The 18,833-nt window shown below is 38.9% G+C and overlaps 1 protein-coding gene across 3 annotated transcripts in view; it reads left to right on the forward strand.

The window, feature by feature from the left end:
• Nucleotides 1–18,833, forward strand: part of FBXO3 (F-box protein 3) — a 44,541-nt gene that overhangs the window by 11,654 nt on the left and 14,054 nt on the right. For all 3 annotated transcript variants that reach the window (XR_009866369.1, XM_062196324.1, XM_062196325.1), the window contains exons 4-8: nt 7,811–7,925; nt 9,700–9,904; nt 11,321–11,366; nt 15,925–16,009; nt 17,108–17,230. Coding sequence is in view for 2 of the 3 variants with exons in the window: in XM_062196324.1 (XP_062052308.1) it covers nt 7,811–7,925; nt 9,700–9,904; nt 11,321–11,366; nt 15,925–16,009; nt 17,108–17,230 (574 nt within the window). In the remaining variant the exon portion in view is untranslated. The remainder of the gene's footprint in view (nt 1–7,810; nt 7,926–9,699; nt 9,905–11,320; nt 11,367–15,924; nt 16,010–17,107; nt 17,231–18,833) is intronic.

The following is an 18,833-nucleotide window of genomic DNA, read 5'->3' on the forward strand; positions in this document are numbered from 1 at the left end:
TGTCCAGCTCCCAGATTGCATAGTAGGCTGTCACTTTTAACCTTAATTTTACTATATTTTAAGCATATATTTCCTTCTGCTTGTCTCTCTTTTTTAAAGATGTGTTTATTTATTTATTTGAAAGAGTTACACATGGAAAATTAGAAACAGAGATCTTTCATCTGCTGATTCACTCCCCAAATGGCCACAATGGTCAGGACTGGGCCAGACCTAAGCCAGGAGCTTCTTCCAGGACTCCCACGTGGGTGCAGGGGCCCCAAGTACTTGCAGCCATCCTCCACTGCTTTTCCAGGCACATTAGCAGGGAGCTGGATTGGAAGTGGAGCAGCCGGCACTCGAACAGCTGTCCCATAAGGGATGCAGGCACTGAAGGCCTCAGCTTAATCAGCTGCGCCACAACACTACCCTTCTCTCCTTTTTTTTTTTTTTTTAAATTTTTTTTTCTTTCTCTCTTTTTTCTTTTTTTTAATTGTTTTTTGTTTGTTTTTTTACCAGCAGATGAAAGATCTCTTTTTCCCTCTCTCTCTCTCTCTCTCCCCTGTAACTCTGCCTTTCAAATAAACAAATCCTTTAGAAAAAAAGAATTAAGAAATCTTTCCTTACCTCCTTCCTCCCTCACCTTCACCCTCCCTCCCTTCCCGTTCTCCTTCCTCCCTCTTCCCTTCCTCCCTTTCTTCCCTTCCTCCCTCTTAGTCTCTTTTTTCCCTGTTGTTTTCCTTATTACTTTTATGTTTTTTTCTATTTCTCTTCTTCAAGAAATTATTGATTTTTTAATTTTACACATTAATTTTGTAACATGTAGCACATAACATAGAAAATACTAGTTTCTTTTGTTATCTAACATATTGGTTCAGGCAGTGATTCGGCTTGATTCCTTTTGTATTAAACTTTTTGTTTTTAAATTAACATTTTATTTTGGAGTAATTTTAGATTTATAGGTCAGGTGCACAGATAGTCCTAGAGAGTTCTGTATACCCCTCACCTGGTTTCAGGTCCCTCCTAACGCAGCCCACCATGGGACATTTATCCAAACTGAAGGTCTTCAGTGCTTCCTTACTGTTGTTAACAAAATCATAGACTTATTTGGATTCACCAGGTTTTCCATTAATGTCCTTTGCCTGTTCCAGCGTCCAGTTCAGAATACCATACTACATTTAGTTTCCCTGTCCCCTTAATGGACTCCAGTCTGTGACATTTTCTTAGTCTTCCCTTGGCTTTCCTGAGTTTGATCATTTTGAGAAGTACTCATCAGATATTTTGTAGAAAATCCCTAAAATTGGCCTTGTCTGATGTTTTACTTATGCTTAGGCTGGCGTTAGACTATGCTTTGAAAGGTTAGTGCAGAGATAAAGTGCCTCTCTTGGCACATTACCTGGAGGCTACATGACTTCACTAGTGGCGTAAACTAACACACAGAAATGTGCCCCGATCACAAGTGCACGACCGCGGAATTATCGCATGTGAACACGCTCGTTGTAACATCCTCCAGATGACAAAGTAGAGTAGAAGCACCTTCATAGCTCTGCTCTCCTTCACAGAAGCAGCCACTATCCTGGCCGCTGATGCCACCTTTATATAAATTGTGTGATTAAGTATGGATTTTATATGAATTATCTCTCTTTTGTTTGTGAGAGTCAGCTGTTTTGTATGTAGCAGTGGTTTCAGTTTGGTTGCAATTTAGTACTCCATTATATAAGTAGACTGAAATGCATATATTTGTTCGACTGTTGATGGGTATTTGGGTTATTTCCAGTTCTGACTATTACAGATAATGCTGTAAATTTTTATGTACATTTTTAATGTACATCTGAGCATATTTCTGTCAGATAAGTATCTAGGATTATGTTTTTTCGGTTTTTGGGTTATAGGTAATACTTCTATTAAATTTCAAAAGATATTCCAAAGTAGCTCTTCTAGTTTACATTCTCAACAGCTCTTCAGTGTCATCATTTTTTTTTTATTTCTGGAGGCTATGTACTGATGGTTGTAATTTACATTGCCCTGAGCTGTAGAATGATGACAGTTCTGCTTCTAGCTTTCCAATCCTTACATAGATCACGTGTGTCTTTTTCTGGCTTTACTTTACCTTCTGCAACCCTCACTACAGTGTTCGATAAAATGACGGCAATGGGCAGCCTTGTCTTTCTGACTGCAGAGAGAAATCTTCCATGTTTTAGCTTTCTATGTGAAGTTAGCTGTAGATTTTCTTAATCAGATTGAAGAAAGTCCCTTCTGATTCCAGTTTGTGAAGAGGGTTTCTGTTTTGAAGGAAAATTGGAGTTTTATCAAATGCCTCGTCTGCCTTATGACCATTATATGGTTTTTCTCCTTCATTCTGTTAATGTGGTGAATTACATTGATTGATTTTCTGCATGTTAAATCAACTTTGCATTCTTGTAATAAATTCACTTTGCTTGTAACATATTATCCCTTTTATATGTGTTGAATTTAATTTGCAAGTATTTTATTGGGATTTTTTTTTACCATCTAAGTTCATGGGAGAGTTTGGCCTATAATTTTCCTTTCTTGCAATATTCTTGTCAGGTTTGGTATCAAGATGATGCTGGCCTTGTAAAACAAGTCGGGAAGTGTTGCCTCTTTTTCTGTTCCTGGAAGAGTTTATGTAAGCTTGGTCTTATTTCTATCTTAAATGATTAGTAGAGTGTGCCAGCAAACCTGGAATTTTTGTATTGAAGATTCAGTTCGATTATTAAATATAGGACTATTCAGGCTTTCTGTTTATTCCTGTGTCAATTTTGATGAGTTGTGTTTTTCTAGGAAATTGTCTACTTCATCCACATTTTCAAATTGATAAGTTTTTCATAATACCTCTTATCTTTTTAATGCTTATTAGGTATTAGTTATAATCACCTTTTCCATTTATGATACTGATTATGTGTACTCTCTGTTTTTCTTGATCAGTCTTACTAGGTTAGGGACTAATCAATTTTATTAATTTTTTCAGTCAACCCTCTCTATTGTATGTTTGTTTATTTCATTAGTTTCTGATATCTTCTGTTTGAGTTTACTGTGATTTTTTTTTTTTTTCTGACTTGAGATGCTTAGATCACAATGTTCTGTCTCTTATTTTCTTCAAATGCATTTAGGGCTATAAATTTACCTCTAAACATATTAGCTTGTTTCCAAGTTAAAATATATTATATTTTCATTACCATGTAGCTCAAAGTATTTTCTAATTTCTCTAAATATATAAAAATGTATTATTAATTTTAAGCATTTGGGGCTTTTTAGTAATCTTTTATATAATTTATATTTTAATTCTACTGTGAGTTCAGTTATTTAAAATTTGTTGTGATTTGTTTTATGTATATGATCTTTTTTGGTAAATGTTTCATGGGGGGTACTTGGAAAGAATGTATATCTTATAGTTTTTTGGTTTAGGAATATATATATATATATACACATATACATATATATTTATATATAATTAGGTAAAATTTGTTAATCTTGTTCAGATCTTCTACACCTTTACTGTTTTGTTCTTTGTCTTCTTATTTTATTAGTTACTGGGAGAGATATGGCAAAATCCTTCATTGTGGTAGACAGCATTCTAAGATAGCCACCAAAATGCACATTCCCTGTACACACCTCAAATAAGTGTATCTCTTTGAGTGTAGGTGCTATTGTGAATAAAAGTGATTTCATTCCCCATGATTAGGTCATATTATATGGAGCAAGATGGAAGGATTTTGTAGATGTAATTAAGGTCTAAAAATAGTTGGTTATGATTTGTTAATCAAAAGGAAAATTATCCTGAGCAGGCCTGAATTAATCAAAGGAGTTTTAAAAAGAGACCAGGCCTTCCAGAAGTCAGACAGATTCAAAGTGTGAGTGTCTGTGCTATTGATTCTGAGAAAGCAGACTGGTATGCTGTGGAGAGGGCTGCATGGTAAAGAGTGGCAGGTGGACCCTAAGAGCTGAGGGTCTCAGTCCTACCACCACAAAGAATTGCAATCTGCCAACCACCAGAGAGCTTGGAGGAGGATCCCAAGCATAAGGTGTGTAAGGTGAGATGGCAGGCCTAGTTGATGCCATGATTTCAGCCTTGTGGGACCTGAGCAGAGGATCCAATTGAGTCACACCTGTGCTTCTACAGAAGTACTGACAGAAACTCTGAGATGATAAATGAGTATTGTGTTAAGCTGCTGATATTACAGCAATAGAAAACCAGCATACCCACTGTGATTGTAGATATCTTTTCCTATTTTAGTTTGCATTTTATTTTGGAGCTGTGTTATTATTGGGTGCGTAAGTTCAGAATTGTAATACCTGTGTAGTGCCTTTAACTTTTTTGTCATGAAGCTATTTGTCTTAGTTTTAAAATCTATTTAGTAGAGCTACTTTAGCTTTTTTTCCTTGTCTACATTAAGGTATTTCTTTTGTATATAATTGTGTTTTATTTTTTCTCTTGTCATTTGTCTTTTAATTAGATTAGTTAGTATTTTAGTGTTTAATGTATTTACTAATGTATTGTGTTTTAGTATTCTTCTTAATCACGTTTTATTCCTTTCCTTCCCCCTTTTTTATATTTCCTTTAATAGTGATAATTCTAGAGATTTAAATGTACATCATTGAATTATTAACATCTAACGTAAATTAGTGTTTTACCACGAAAATGAAAAAAACCTTAGAATACTTTAACTCCAAGCACCACCCTCCTGCCTTTTGTGCTACAGCTTTTGCAGCTTGAATTTTCAACATATTTAATATCCCTGGAAATATTATTATTTTCTATGTTTTATTATTTTAGGTTTACTTTCATATTTATCTTTTCTGGTCGCTCTTCATGTCTGCATCTTCGTACTTCCAGTGGGGATCATTTTTCTTCCACTTAGAGAGTTATTTGTAGTATTTCTTTCAGTGATTTTTTTTCAGACTTTGTCTAAAAAGTATACATATTTCATCTTCATTTTTGAGGGATGTATTAGTTGGATACAGAATTCTAATAACTTTAAAGCTATCACTCCTCTGACTTCTGTTGTTTCTGTTGTAGCTGTCAGTCTTAGTGTTGTTACTTTGAAAATACTTACGTACATTTTTTTCCTGCTCTGGCTGCTTTTAAGATTTTTCTTAGTCTTTGATTTTTATCAGTTTTCTAGATTTTCTTTTTAATTATTCTCATTGTGTTTTTTTAAATTGTGCTTCTTGAATCATGATTTGAAGTTTTCATCAGTGTGGAAAAGTCTCTGATGTTATCTCTTCAAATATTTCTTCTACTCCATTCTGTTTTGCTTCTCTTTTTGGGATTCCAATGCATGTATCTTAGACCTTTCCACCATGTTCTGTCATATGTGCTTTTCACTCCTTTTGTTGGTTTTTTTTTTTTTTTTTATGGCTCCTTCTTCACCTAGACCTCTAATTTGCTTTCAGTGCATTTCTTTATTTTTTTTAATGTTCTAAAATTTTATTTGTTTGAGAGGCACAGAGAGAGAGAGAGAGATCCTATTCACTAGTCTACTACCAATGCCCTCAGTGGAGGGGGAATCAAGGCCAAGAGCTGGGAACTCAATGCAGATCTCCCACATGAGTAGCAGAAACCCAGTTACTTGACCCATCACCAACTACCTAACGGGATCCACAATAGCAGGAAACTGGAGTCAGGAGCTGGAGCCAGATATATAACCTAGACAGTCTTCTGATACGGGATGTGGAAATGTGAACTGACATTTAAACCACTAGGCCAAATGTTTGTTCTTCAGTGAATTCTTACTTTTAATTATTATATATTTTTACCTTTAGGATTTCCATTTGATTCATTTTATTATTTTTTTAAAAATCAGCACTGTGTTAGTTGTAATTTTTTATTTTTTGAGAGTCACAGTAAGTTCCCATCTGCTGATTTACTCCACAGATTCCTGCAATCCACACCTTCCATGTGAGCGTCAGGGACCCAATCACTTGAACTGTCACTACGGCCTCACACTAGGTCTGATTAGCAAGAAGCTGGAGTCAAGAGCCAGAGCCGAGTATTGAACCCAGGCACTCTGATATGGATGTGGACATCTTAACCACTAGGCCTAATGCCGACCCCTCTTTTTTTTTATTTCTAGCTTATTGTTGAAAATCTCACTCTTGTCTTTGATTTTGCTGAATATATCAATTTGGTTATTTTAAAGTTTATGTTTACTAGAGGTCGTTGTTATGGCGTAGTGGGTAAAGCTACTACACTGGCATCTCATATGGGCACTGGTTTGAGTCCTGGCTGTTCCACTTCTGATCCATCTCCTTGCTAATAGTTTGGGGGAAACAGCAGAAGATGGCCTAAGCGTTTGGGCCCCTGCCATCCACGTGGGAGACTGGATGAAGTTCCTGGTTCCTGGCTTCAGCCTGGCCCACCCCTGGCCATTGCAGCCATCAGGGGAGAGAACCAGTGGATGAAAGATCTCTGTCTATCTCTCCCCCTCTCAGTAACTGTGACTTTCAAATCAGTCAATAAATCTTTAAAAAAACAAAAATAAAGTTTATGTTTTCTAAGTTCGTAACTGGGTATATTATGGATTTGATTCTGTTTTCTGTTTTTTTCTCTTGCTCTTTAGTCAGATCTTGTCATTATACAAGCTTAGGGTTTTGAGTTTTCTTTTTATTGATTGCTAGACGTAATTTTTGAGTTCTGGGGTAGTAGTGTTTTCTTCTGGAGACTTTTGATTTTTACTGATGGATCGCCCTGTTCCATTCAGGAATTGATGGAATTGGAGCTGGGCTTTAGTCTTTGTGAGAAGTAGTCTATTTTTAGTATTCCTAGGATATGGTCCTCGGGTTTTACCAAGTCCCTTTTTCCTTTGTGGACCCTGAACTTAATTTGTTTTACCCTCCAGCCCGTGCTTCTGTCTAATGCTTTGCTCATCTCCTTGGTGGTTTTCCAAAAGCCTTCAAACCAAATAGTCACTGTTTAGTGAGAAGTTTGGTCTGGCAACCTGGTGGGCTATTGCTGGAAGTAGATTTTTTTTTTTTTTTTTTTGCTTTTGGTATTTGTAACTACTTCCTGTTAATTTTTTTAAAGCTAAAATACTCATATATGGCAAATTTACAGAAGTGGAAAGTAGAATTTGAGTCAATCTATACCTCATACTCTGTATTTCCCATGAAGAGACTGTGTTGAAACTTGAGCAATGTTGGTTTAGAGAGCTTCTGGAGGACTTTTTGTTTTTGTTTTAAGATTTATTTATTTATTGAAAGCCAGAGTTAGAGAGAGAAAAAGACAGAGATTTTTCATCTGCTGGTTCACTCCTCAGATGACTGCAATGGCCAGGGTTGGGCTAGGCTGAAGCCAGCAACCTGCAGCTCCATCTGGGTCTCCCACATGGGTGCAGGGGCCCAAGCACTTAGCCATCTTCTGCTGCTTTCCCAGGTGCATTAGCAGGGAGCTGGATCTAAAGCAGAGCAGCCAGGACTCAAACTGGCGCTCATATAGGATGCAGTGTCACAAGCTTAACCTGCTGCACCACAATGCTTTTTTGTTGTTTTGTTTTGTTTTTAAATGAACAGTATGAAAACAGTAGATTTAGAAACATGGGCTTTACCCTGAGGCCTGTGTTGTACAGTGTTATTAGGAATCTTCAGTGGTGCCCACCTTCCCATGTTTTACTGAGTGTTGTGAAGAAACTAAGGAATTTGCTTGCTCAGGGCTTCAGATGAACTTTTGACTCATTTCCCTGTTTCAGCCGTGTATTTTGGGCAGAGTTCATTTATTCTGTAAGATTGCTTCAGAGGTTAGTGGGTAGATTATGTTTTTGCTTCAGCATAAGGCTTAGTATTTCTTCACAGTTTGCTTTTTTGTTTGCATCTGCAGAGGGTGCCCGAGAGGAAGACCTGGACGCTGTGGAAGCTCAGATCGGTTGCAAGCTTCCTGATGATTATCGGTGTTCATATCGGATCCACAATGGGCAGAAGTTAGTGGTTCCTGGGTAAGATGTTCCATGTTTTGGTTATACTTAATGATGTTATTTTCTAGAATGCAATTAAATATGTCCTATTTGTATCATAATAAATTAAAGGAGTATACAAATTCCCTCTTCATAGCAATCTGTAAGACCATCCATATAGACCAAAATCTACAGCTTACTTAACTTAGATTTTACCAATATAAATGTCTCACAAAAACATCTGTTAAAGTCCAGATAAATTCTATCTACTATACACTTTAAAAGCAGTTGTTGAGGCCGGCGCCATGGCTCAATAGGCTAATCCTCCACCTGCGGCACTGGCACACCAGGTTCTAGTCCTGGTCGGGGCGCCAGATTCTGTCCCGGTTGCCCCTCTTCCAGGCCAGCTCTCTGCTGTGGTCCGGGAGTGCAGTGGAGGATGGCCCAAGTGCTTGGTCCCTGCACCCCATGGGAGACCAGGAGAAGCACCTGGCTCCTGGCTTTGGATCAGCGCGATGCGCTGGCTGCAGCGCGGCAGCCATTGGAGGGTGAACCAACGGCAAAAGGAAGACCTTTCTCTCTGTCTCTCTCTCTCACTGTCCACTCTGCCTGTCAAAAAAAAAAAAAAAAATGGGGCAGTTGTTTAGAGCTACACACACTGAACTAAATAGAATTTTATCATATTCAAGTGCAGCCTGTAATTAAATGGTCTGTTAAAATTTACTTTTAAAAGGTGAACTATGCCTTGTGGAGTTTCGTGGAAAAAGCAGACATAGCTGTCAAATTCACTCACTTTAAAAGCTAGATGCTTTGAATGGATCTATTCCTTTTGTACTTTTGTGGAATTAAGCTATTTCAGAAGTGCTGTGCTTGTGAAATGCTAGTAAGAATTGGCAGATGTTCTTAGTGAAGCCAGGTGTTCCTTTGTGTGTGAAGAATCATTGAGGCTCTGTTACTGTCTCAGGTCAGAATTGAGTGAGTACTAGGAGCCCCGAGGTGGTCATGGTGAGAGTACAGGTAGAACTGACAAATCAGATGATGGCCAGAGGTCTGAAATAGTCCTTCAGGAAGGACTAGATAAGCCTCAGTGTTGGCTGGTTTTTCCTGTCAAACTGAAACATGACAAAATTGAAAAATGGTCATATTTGAAGAGCAAGCAAGAGAGAACTTAGTAAAAAAAAATTGGTATGATATACAGCTCATGAATTTCAACACAGGTTTGTTTTTTTTTTTTTTTTATCCAATCATGGCCCAAGCAACGAGACTTAAGATTGAAGTCTTGACAAGAATCACCAGGTTGTCTTTGATACTTGCATTGCTATCATGTATATGTCGTGAGATTAACATATATCCCATGCATTCCACACTTGTGAAAATTTGGACAAGTTTTAGGCTGACACATATTTATGCTGTCTGGGAATATAGGGTAAGCTAAAGCTCATTTTGAGATAATGCTTTCAGAGAGAATTTACCCTTTAAATATTAAATTAGCCACATATACGTATATAGCAAAAACATGGACAAATAAATAAATCATGGCAAAATAGCTCTTGAAACCAATAAAAATTATTTATTTTTAAAAGGTTGACATTTAGATATTGTAGAAATTTAATTTTTACCTTAATTCAGAATCTTCAATCAAAAGAGTTTAATGTCTAGAAATTGTATTGGTTGAGGGCTTCCTGGGTTAGAACGGTCATGCACATCAATACTTATGAAATTGTCATCATGAAATTATTATTTGTCAAAAAGAGGAAGGGCAGCTGTTTGCTTGACTCTGCAGTTTGTTACATTTTTGAGTCTGTGTGCTCCTCAGGTTGTTGGGAAGTATGGCACTGTCGAATCACTATCGCTCTGAAGATTTGTTGGACGTCGACACAGCTGCTGGAGGGTTCCAGCAGAGACAGGGCCTTAAATACTGTCTCCCTTTAACTTTTTGCATACATACTGGCCTGAGTCAGTACATAGCAGTGGAAGCTGCAGAGGGCCGAAACAAAAATGAAGTTTTTTACCAATGTCCGGTAAGTAGGAAGTGTATTTAAATGTGTGCAGTAGGTATTTTCAAGGCCAAAGAATGGATATAGAATATTATGCATTTTAATTATAGATCTATTTAACTAGAGAGCTAATATTCTAACATAATGGCATGGAGTGGCAAAAGAAAGCTTACCACTGGATGAACAGTGCAAACTATTGTGTATACAGAAGGCAACCCACAGAAAAATATGGGTTAAAGTGAGTTAAGTTTAAGCAAAAGTAATGAGGAGTTTTTTGTTGAGATAATTAATTGTAATATGTGTCTCTAACTTTCTAAAAATTTAATTTTTCAACATTCTTTGATTCGAGTTCTAAGTCCAATAGAAACTGTATATGCTTTTCAGTAGGTATTTGACTTGTCAAAAAATGTAATTTTAAGGTTATTTTTGGTTATAATTTTAGTAGAACCACTGAAAATGTAGAATTTGGATTCATTTTTAGTTTTTAAAGATTTGTTTATTTGAAAGGCAGAGCCATGGGGGTGGGGCAGGGAGAGACAGAGAAATATCTTCAGTGCATTGGTTAACTCCTCAGATGGCTCCCACAGATAGAAGTCAGGAACACCATTTTGGTCTTGCACATGGGTGGCAGGGCCCAAGGCCATCTTCCACTATTCCCAGGTGCATTAGCAGGAGGCTGAATCAGGAGCAGAGGGCATGAAGCAGTGCTGTGATGTAGGATGCTGGCATCAGAAGTAGCAGCTAAACCCACTGGGCCACCATGCTGGCCTCCGTGCGTTCATTTTTATTTTTTGTTTACAACAATTTCTTAGCTGCACAGCGTCTTGATTTCTGCCTCAATGTGAACTTTTTACATTAAAGAGATAAAATAGTAAAGGCTTTGCATAGTTAGTTGCCCATGACATTTTACTCCATGTAGCATTTACAAGATTTAAAGAGCTTTAACTTTTTTTAAGCATTATCTCATTTTTGACTTGATATCTCTGGAAGATTGGTAGGATGATGGCTTGGGCATTCCATTTACTGAGAGAAGTGACTAACATGGAATCGCTCAGGTCATTTGCTTCTGAAACCTTTCTTCTAGGCTAACAAGTTATATAAATTCCTATTCCAGTTTTCTAATGACTTCTTGAAGGATAATGTCCGTAGTTCATTGTAACAGTAATAACACTACATAAATGTTGGGTTTACTGAGAGGAGCCTAGCACTCTTTTCAGGACCTTTTGTATAGAGTTGAAAAGAACTGTTGGTATAAAAGAACCTCTTTTATAGAAATCATTAGAGCAAAAACTGGAAAGTGTGAGGAATGTATCTGAGTGTGTTGGAACACTTAAGATCTTTTTGTCTGCTTTGCTTTGTCACTAGGCAAAGATGAAGATAAAGAACAATGAAAAATTAAATAAAATGTATTTTATCAATTACGTTCTTTTTCTCACCTAGGACCAAATGGCTCGGAATCCAGCTGCTATTGACATGTTTATTATAGGTAAGTGGGAAAAAATAAACAAACTATTTACCTTCCTCCTGCTTATAAAAGAAATTTAGTTGGTAAAACTTTTGTAGCTACGTGAGCCCCTGGCAATTTTATGCTTGTATTTCATAATGCTTGGTTGTTCATAAAGGATGGCATCTAAGCGCTCATTAGAACAGTTCTTGTTCTTCATTGGAATTTTGTTTCTACTTGGAAAAAAGACATGTGTTTTTAGCACTCTTCCACAGAACAGTGAAATGCATAGAACTGTCATGAATACATATATAGTTCCCTGAACACAAACTTGCAACTGGCATTTTTCATAGATCATCTTAATATATAATTGGATACATAGATACATAAAAAAACTTTATACTTTTTCTCTTTTGGTGCTAATGCTGTGGTAGAGACTGTGAACGCACACTAGAGACCTCAGGAGCAGCAGACTAGAGAAACCTGTGTACTTCCTGAACTACCTGGAACTACTGTTTTTCTCGGCTTTAAAGGGGTATTATAGGTTTTTAAGAACCTTCAATGTGTATGCAAGTGCAGCTTATCCCTTTACTATTCATCCAGTCTTATTTAGCTTCGATTTTTTTTTTTTAAGATTTATTTATTTATTTGACAGGCAGAGTTACAGAAAGGCAGGCAGGGAGAGAGAGAGGTCTTCCACCTGCTGGTTCACTCCCCAAATGGCTGCAACAGCCGGAGCTGAGCCAATCCGAAGCCAGGAACCTGGAGCCTCTTCTGGGTCTCCCATATGGGTTCAGGGTCTCCCATATGGGTGCAGGGGCCTAAGGATTTGGGCCGTCTTCCACTGCCTTTCCAGGCACATAAGCAGAGAGCTGGATTGGAAGTGGAACAGCTGGGACACAAACCGGTGCCCATATGGGATGTTAGCACTGCAGACAGCAACTTTACCCATTACACCACAGTGCCTGCCCCTTGTTTAGTTAGATTTTGCACACCCAAGAGAAACTTCCTGACTATCCATTCTGCTTTTGAAGGGCATTGTTGACCCATATGTTAGCCAACCCTCCCCCCCACCCCCCGTATGTTAATAGTTCAGGGACCTTGCAGGCTGGAGCATCTGTATTTCATTATATCTGTATTTCATTATATCTAGAGGCTAAGTGTCCATTTGTTCTATAGGATGGCACGGCCAGGTTTGTAGTGTACTTTATAGAATCGGGAAAACCCCTCACCCCTACTTAGTGAAAGCTTTAAGGTTAGCCCTCACCCTCCACTCAGCCTGACACCTGTGGTCACTCGTGTCGCAGTTAAGCGCCTCTGGAGGTTGTGTCCAGGCTCAGTGCTTTTACAGCACCTGTGTGTTAACTAGTGTGCACTCAGAGATGATCCTCGCGGCTGTAACCCGGGAACACTGCTCACTGTTGGAACTGAAGGCTGCCTTGCACTTGAAGGTCAGCGGCTGGCTTGGGATCTGTGCATTTCTTACTCTGAGTCTTGTGCTCGTCTGACACAGGGTGGCAGCCGCACCACCACAGGCGAGTGCTGAGGTCTGACAATACTCTGCTGCTCGTGGGATTCCTCCAAGCACGGGAGGCAAAGCATAATGTTTGAGGTGCACCGAGAAGACTTAAGTAGGAAGTTGGCAAGGAGAGCAAAGATGAGAAGGCAGTTTCCTTTACGCTCCCTTGAGGAAGCCCCAGAACTAGGAAAGATTCTGCAAAGCATGGCCTTAGGTTCAAAAAAAAAACAAAAAAAGCCGACCTTCCTATATGTAAGTTGCATCTTGATTCAACTAAGTTTTACTCCGGAAATTTGGGGTGACACATAAGATGGTGTCTTCTGGTGTTAAGTGTACTATTATTAGTAGATATTTTAAATTAATATTAATTAATTTTAATAGTAATATTAATGCTGCCTATTCTGTCCTCCTCTTAGATGTTTTGGTGTTATAATAAACCAAGGCACATTAAAATATACTATACCAATTTTTATACAAATAATAAGAAATTAATTTGCCTATGTAACATTTTATTCCATGATGTATAAAAATGATTTTTAATCAGAGAAATTTTTTTCTTGAGAGAAATTACTAGTTCTAAAAATAGAATTGTGCCTTTTATGAATTTTAGTGACATTATTCATATTGCTCCTTAATATCTTCCCCAAAGTAGATAGATGATTGGTAGTCTTTGTATTTAGCAGTGTTTGATAAGTAATGCGTCAGAAGGGGTCATTAATAGACACTGAGAAAAGAGCCAATTTTTTTTTTAAAGATCTATTTATTTGAGAGGTAGAGTTACAGACAGTGAGAGGGAGAGACAGAGAGAGAGGTCTTCCATCCAATGGTTCACTCCCCAGTTGGCCACAATGGCTGGAGCTGCACCTATCCAAAGCCAGGAGCCAGGAGCTTCTTCCCTGTCTCCCACGTGGGTGCAGGGGCAGGGGCCCAAGGACTTGGGCCATCTTCTACTGCTTTCCCAGGCCATAGCAGTGAGCTGTATTGGAAATGGAGCAGCCGGGTCTTGAACCGGCACCTATATGGGATGCCGGCACTTCAGGCCAGCGCGTTAACCCGCTGCACCACAGCGCTGGCCCCGAGAGCCAATTCTTATAGTTTACCTTCCCTCAATTTTTTGGGGGGGACACAGAGAAAGACAGAGAAAGCTCCCATTCACTGGTTCTCTCCTCAGATGCCCACAACTGCTGGGCCTGGGTTTGGAGCTGGGGCCAGGCTGGAAGCAGAGAGCTCAGTCCGCGTCTTCCACACAGATGGCAGGAACCCACTGACTTGAGCATCACACTGCCTCCCAGGGTCTGCATTAGCAGGATGCTGGTATCAGGAGCTAGAGCGAGGCATCGAACCCAGGCACTCCCATAAGAGATGCAGGCGTCTTGGACTGTTAGGCCAAAAAGCTGCCCCACCTTTTCTCAATTGATGCTTTTAAAACTGTAAAACTTTGTACCCTGAGATACCAGTCAAATGATATCTTCTATTATTCCCTAAACAGGTGAATTAGTAAATACTATATGTGTAACATCTATTATTCCCTAAACAGATGAGTTAGTAACACTATACGTTTAATAGACATTCAGTGTGGCGGAGTGCAGGAACTGGGTTGATTAGTGTACTGCCATGCAGTCGGCACTGAGATATAGCAACAATAAATAGTGGCGTCTGATACCTGGAAGGGGTAAACATGGTTCGTGTAAGTGCTTATCATTGACCCAGTCACTAGATCACACTCAAAATGCTTGTCCCGTGGATCCAGTCACTAGGTCAGAGGTGAGGAACCTTTTCTCTGCCAAGGGCCTCTTGGATATTTGTGACGTCATTCTCAGGCCATACAAAATTATCAACATAAAAATAGTCTGCTACAGATTTATTGAATTTTGAATCCTGACTGTGGTTGCCTTGACAGGGCTAGACCAAATGATTTCTCAGGTTTTAGAGATTTATTTATTTATTTTGAAAGTCAGAGTTACAGAAATAGAGGGAGAGGGAGAGGGAAAGGGAGAGGGAACAGGAGAGAGAGAGAAAGAGAGAGAGAGAAAATCTTCCATCCATTGGTTGACTCTCCAGATGGCTGCACTAGCCAGCACAAGGCCAGCCCGAAGCCAGGAGCCAGCAGTTTCATCTAGGTCTCCCATGTGGGATTCAGTGTCCCAAACACTTGGGTCTCTTCCTCTGCTGTTCCGAGACCATTAGCAGGGAGCTGGATCAGAAGTAGAACAGCCAGGACTCAAACCAGTGTCTATGCAAGATGCCAGCATTGTAGGCAGCAGCTTTACCCACTATGCTACAATGTAGATGCCTCTCAGGTCTTATACAGCCCCACCCCTGTACCATATCATGGATTTTTGGACTATTCCAATGATTCCTTTGTGCCTCAAGCTGGTTCCTGAGGACACCATGCAAGTAGACCACGTTGGGATCGGCCTGATGTGCAGAGCTCCACAGTGCCACGTCCCTGGTAGATGTCCAGACTGAGCCTGACTTGGGCCAGAATTTTGTTCATGGACCAGGGATGTAACCTGGTCATCTGAGGATAGGTACTGATATTTTTCATGGAGTTTCTTCCTAGACATGGCTGAGTTTTCTTTTTTATATATTCTAGAAATTACAGAAAGATTTTCATTCTTGTACTGGAACACAGTAAAGTTTAAAAATCAATCATAATTATAAGTGTACAGAATCAGTGCAATGCGCAGGTCGCAGCGCGCCTACCGCGGTGGCCATTGGAGGGTGAACCAACAGCAAAGGAAGACCTTTCTCTCTGTCTCTCTCTCTCTCACTATCCACTCTGCCTGTCAAAAAAAAAAAAAAAAAAAAAAAAATTAAAAAAAAAAAAAAAGAAATAGTGTAAAGGTAGTTGTGGGATTCCCTAACAATAGTTGACTGGGGAGAGAGGAGGTGAATCCCAAGAAAATACGGTGGATAGAATGGACACTAGAAATTGAGCTGATAGAGGACTAGTACAATTACATCTATAAATGTTCCTGGGTTTGGTATCACATCTTATGCATAAAGAAATTATAATTGTTTTATGTACACATTTAACAAAGACCATTTGTCCTTTTCTTTCCCTGTCCTGGTTTGTAGGTGCTACTTTTACAGACTGGTTTACTTCTTATGTCAACAATGTTGTATCAGGTGGCTTCCCTATCATCAGAGACCAAATTTTCAGGTATTTCATTGTTTTCAGTTGAAATGATTGTATATGTCTCTGTTTTTCTCTCTCTCTTTCTCTCTCTCTCTTAGCCCTGCATGCACAGTCACAGATCATGAAATGAAATTTCTCAAGAAGGTTAATATCAGAACCACTCAGTATCTTAGATATTATTCTCTTATTTTCCCTTGAGCCAAAACATCCAAACACTTAAATAGCCAGTACTTTTCTTATCTTGAAGAATAAAGAGAAAAACCCAATTTTGATTTAGATGCTATAGCTTTATAATAGCCATTTAGTTTCTTTTTGAAAAAAAAAAGAAAAAGCCACTTGCCAGTTAATAGATTTATTATGAATAGCAAATCAGTAACCATTAACTCCTGGCAAATACTATTTATTATCTCTAAATGGAACGCTCAGGTATTATAGATAGTTTTATCATCAGAACTATCCTTTAGCAGGTGTAACTGGGTTTTCAGATGTCCCAAAAGTGTTCTTATCTCTGAAAACTGAGATAAGTCATTTGTAGATTCTAAATTGATTACTGATTCATTATTTAAAGCATTTTTAATTGAACCTTGATTGCTGTCACTACTGAACTAAGAGTTGCAGACATTTTCTAGTTTGCCTCTAGTTTTCTTTTAAGTTTAATAGAATTATACCCAAATGTTTTAATTTTGGACTTCCAGATATGATTTAAAACTTTGATCCTGGGTCAGGCGTTGTGTCTTAGCAGGCAAAGGTGCTACCTGTGACATTGGTGTCCCATATGGGTGCCAATTTGTGTCCCAGCTGCTCCAACTTCCAATCAAGCCCCCTGCTAACAGCCCGAGAAAAGCAACAGAAGATGACCTCAAGTCCTTGGGCCCCTGCACCCACGTAGGAGACCTGGATGAAGCTCCTGGCTTCAGCCTGGCCCAGCCCTGGCCATTGAGGTCATTTTGGGAGTGAACCAACAGTTGGAAGATCTCTGTCTCTCCCTCTCTGTAACTCTTTCAAATAAATAAATGAGATAAAATTGTGATCCTAAAATAAAGTTGTTTTGCCTTTATTCTTAAACCTTTGTTCTGTCTAATTGTGGTTGATTTTCAAATGTTTATTTTTTTGATTACCTAGATATATTCATGATCCAGAATGTGTAGCGACAACTGGGGATATTACGGTTTCAGTTTCCACGTCGTTCCTGCCAGAACTTAGCTCTGTGCATCCACCTCACTATTTCTTCACATACCGAATCAGGTGAGAATTTAAAATTTTTAATTTTAAAGGGGATCGCTTTTCAGTTGCTAGTGGGATGTGTCCTGTAGATGTTTTAATATTGCTCCGTTTGACATGATACGTGGAGTGCATTTTGAAAGACAACATCTTGCTGAGGTTTGGAGGAAGGTAGACATATTTCTTATGATAAATTGTTCATAAAGGACCTTGACTTTACATTAGCCTCTAAGTTATTTAAAGTAGTTCTTGCAGTACCTGGTATATTGTGCTAGGTACTATGAGACTAGAAGCACACTGTTCTCATCATTGTTAAAGCTCTATATTAGAGCTGTCATTTATTCTAGAAGCTATCAAATTGTCAAAGATAAACTACACATTTTAAATTTCATCTTGCCAGTCTATATCCAGTAAGAAATCTGGGGACTATTTTTTGAATTCTTCATATAGTCGGACATGGGATTAGGCATTGGATTTGATTAAATAAAAATATTTTTACACTCACTTTATAGCATAAATACAGAATACTTACCACCAAAGTAACTCATCTAAGGAATTAAGAATACTTTGCTTTAAAATATATTTATATATAATATGTTTTATATTTTTAAAATATTATTCATTTTCATCTACTTCAAAGAGAGAACAACAGAGAGGGAGAAAGCAAGGCATCTTCCATCTGAGAGTTCACTACCCAAATACCTGCAATAGCTGGGGCTATGCCAGGCTGAAGCCAAGAGCCCAGAACTCCATGCAGATCTCCTATGTGGGTGGCAGGGGCCTAAGCACTTGAGCCATCATCTGCTGCCTCCCTCCCAGGATGCATTAGCAGGAAGCCAGGTTGGAAGCTGAGTAGTTGGGTCTTGAACCAACCCTCCAAAATGGATGCAGGCGCCCCCGGTGGCAGCTTAGCTTGCTGTACCATGACATTTTTGAAGATTTTATTTATTTATTTGAAAGGTGGAGTTGCAGTGAAAGGGACAGAGACAGAGAGAGATATATTCCATCTACTGGTTCACTCTCAAGATAGCCACACTCCTAGGACTGGGTCAGGATGAAGCCAGGAGCTTCTTGCAGGTCTCCCACATGAGTGCATGGGCCTGAGCACTTGGGCCATCTTCTGCTGCTTTCCCAGGTGTATTGGCAGGGAGCTGGATCAGAAGTGGAGCAGCCAGGACATGAATTATGCCCATATGGGATGCCAGCATTGGCAATAGCAGCTTGACCTGCTTTACGCACTTCCTCACAATGCCAGCCCCCCATGATATTTTTAAATCATACATACATGCATATATATGTGCTGGGACTATATTAATAATATATACTTACCCAGAGCACCCTAGGTATTTTTGGTATTATACACAGTCTTCGGTATGTCCAATTACACATACATAGATGTTGTCTTAATTGTTTGTTTTAGATTCTGCCAAAGATTAAGACATCCTTAAAATACAAACACCCACATGTGCTTATAGAGTACATAAGGTGAGAATAAGAGACAGTAGAGTCCTAGAGAAAGGGCAAAATGACAGTGTTGGGCTGTTGAGTTGAAGCATAATCCCAAGAACTGGTCACATTTCACTTTGAGCTTTTTAGCAGCTAATGGAAATGGGTCGTATGACTATCA

This window comes from Lepus europaeus, chromosome 7, assembly GCF_033115175.1.
Source record: "Lepus europaeus isolate LE1 chromosome 7, mLepTim1.pri, whole genome shotgun sequence".
Taxonomy (NCBI): Eukaryota; Metazoa; Chordata; class Mammalia; order Lagomorpha; family Leporidae; genus Lepus; species Lepus europaeus.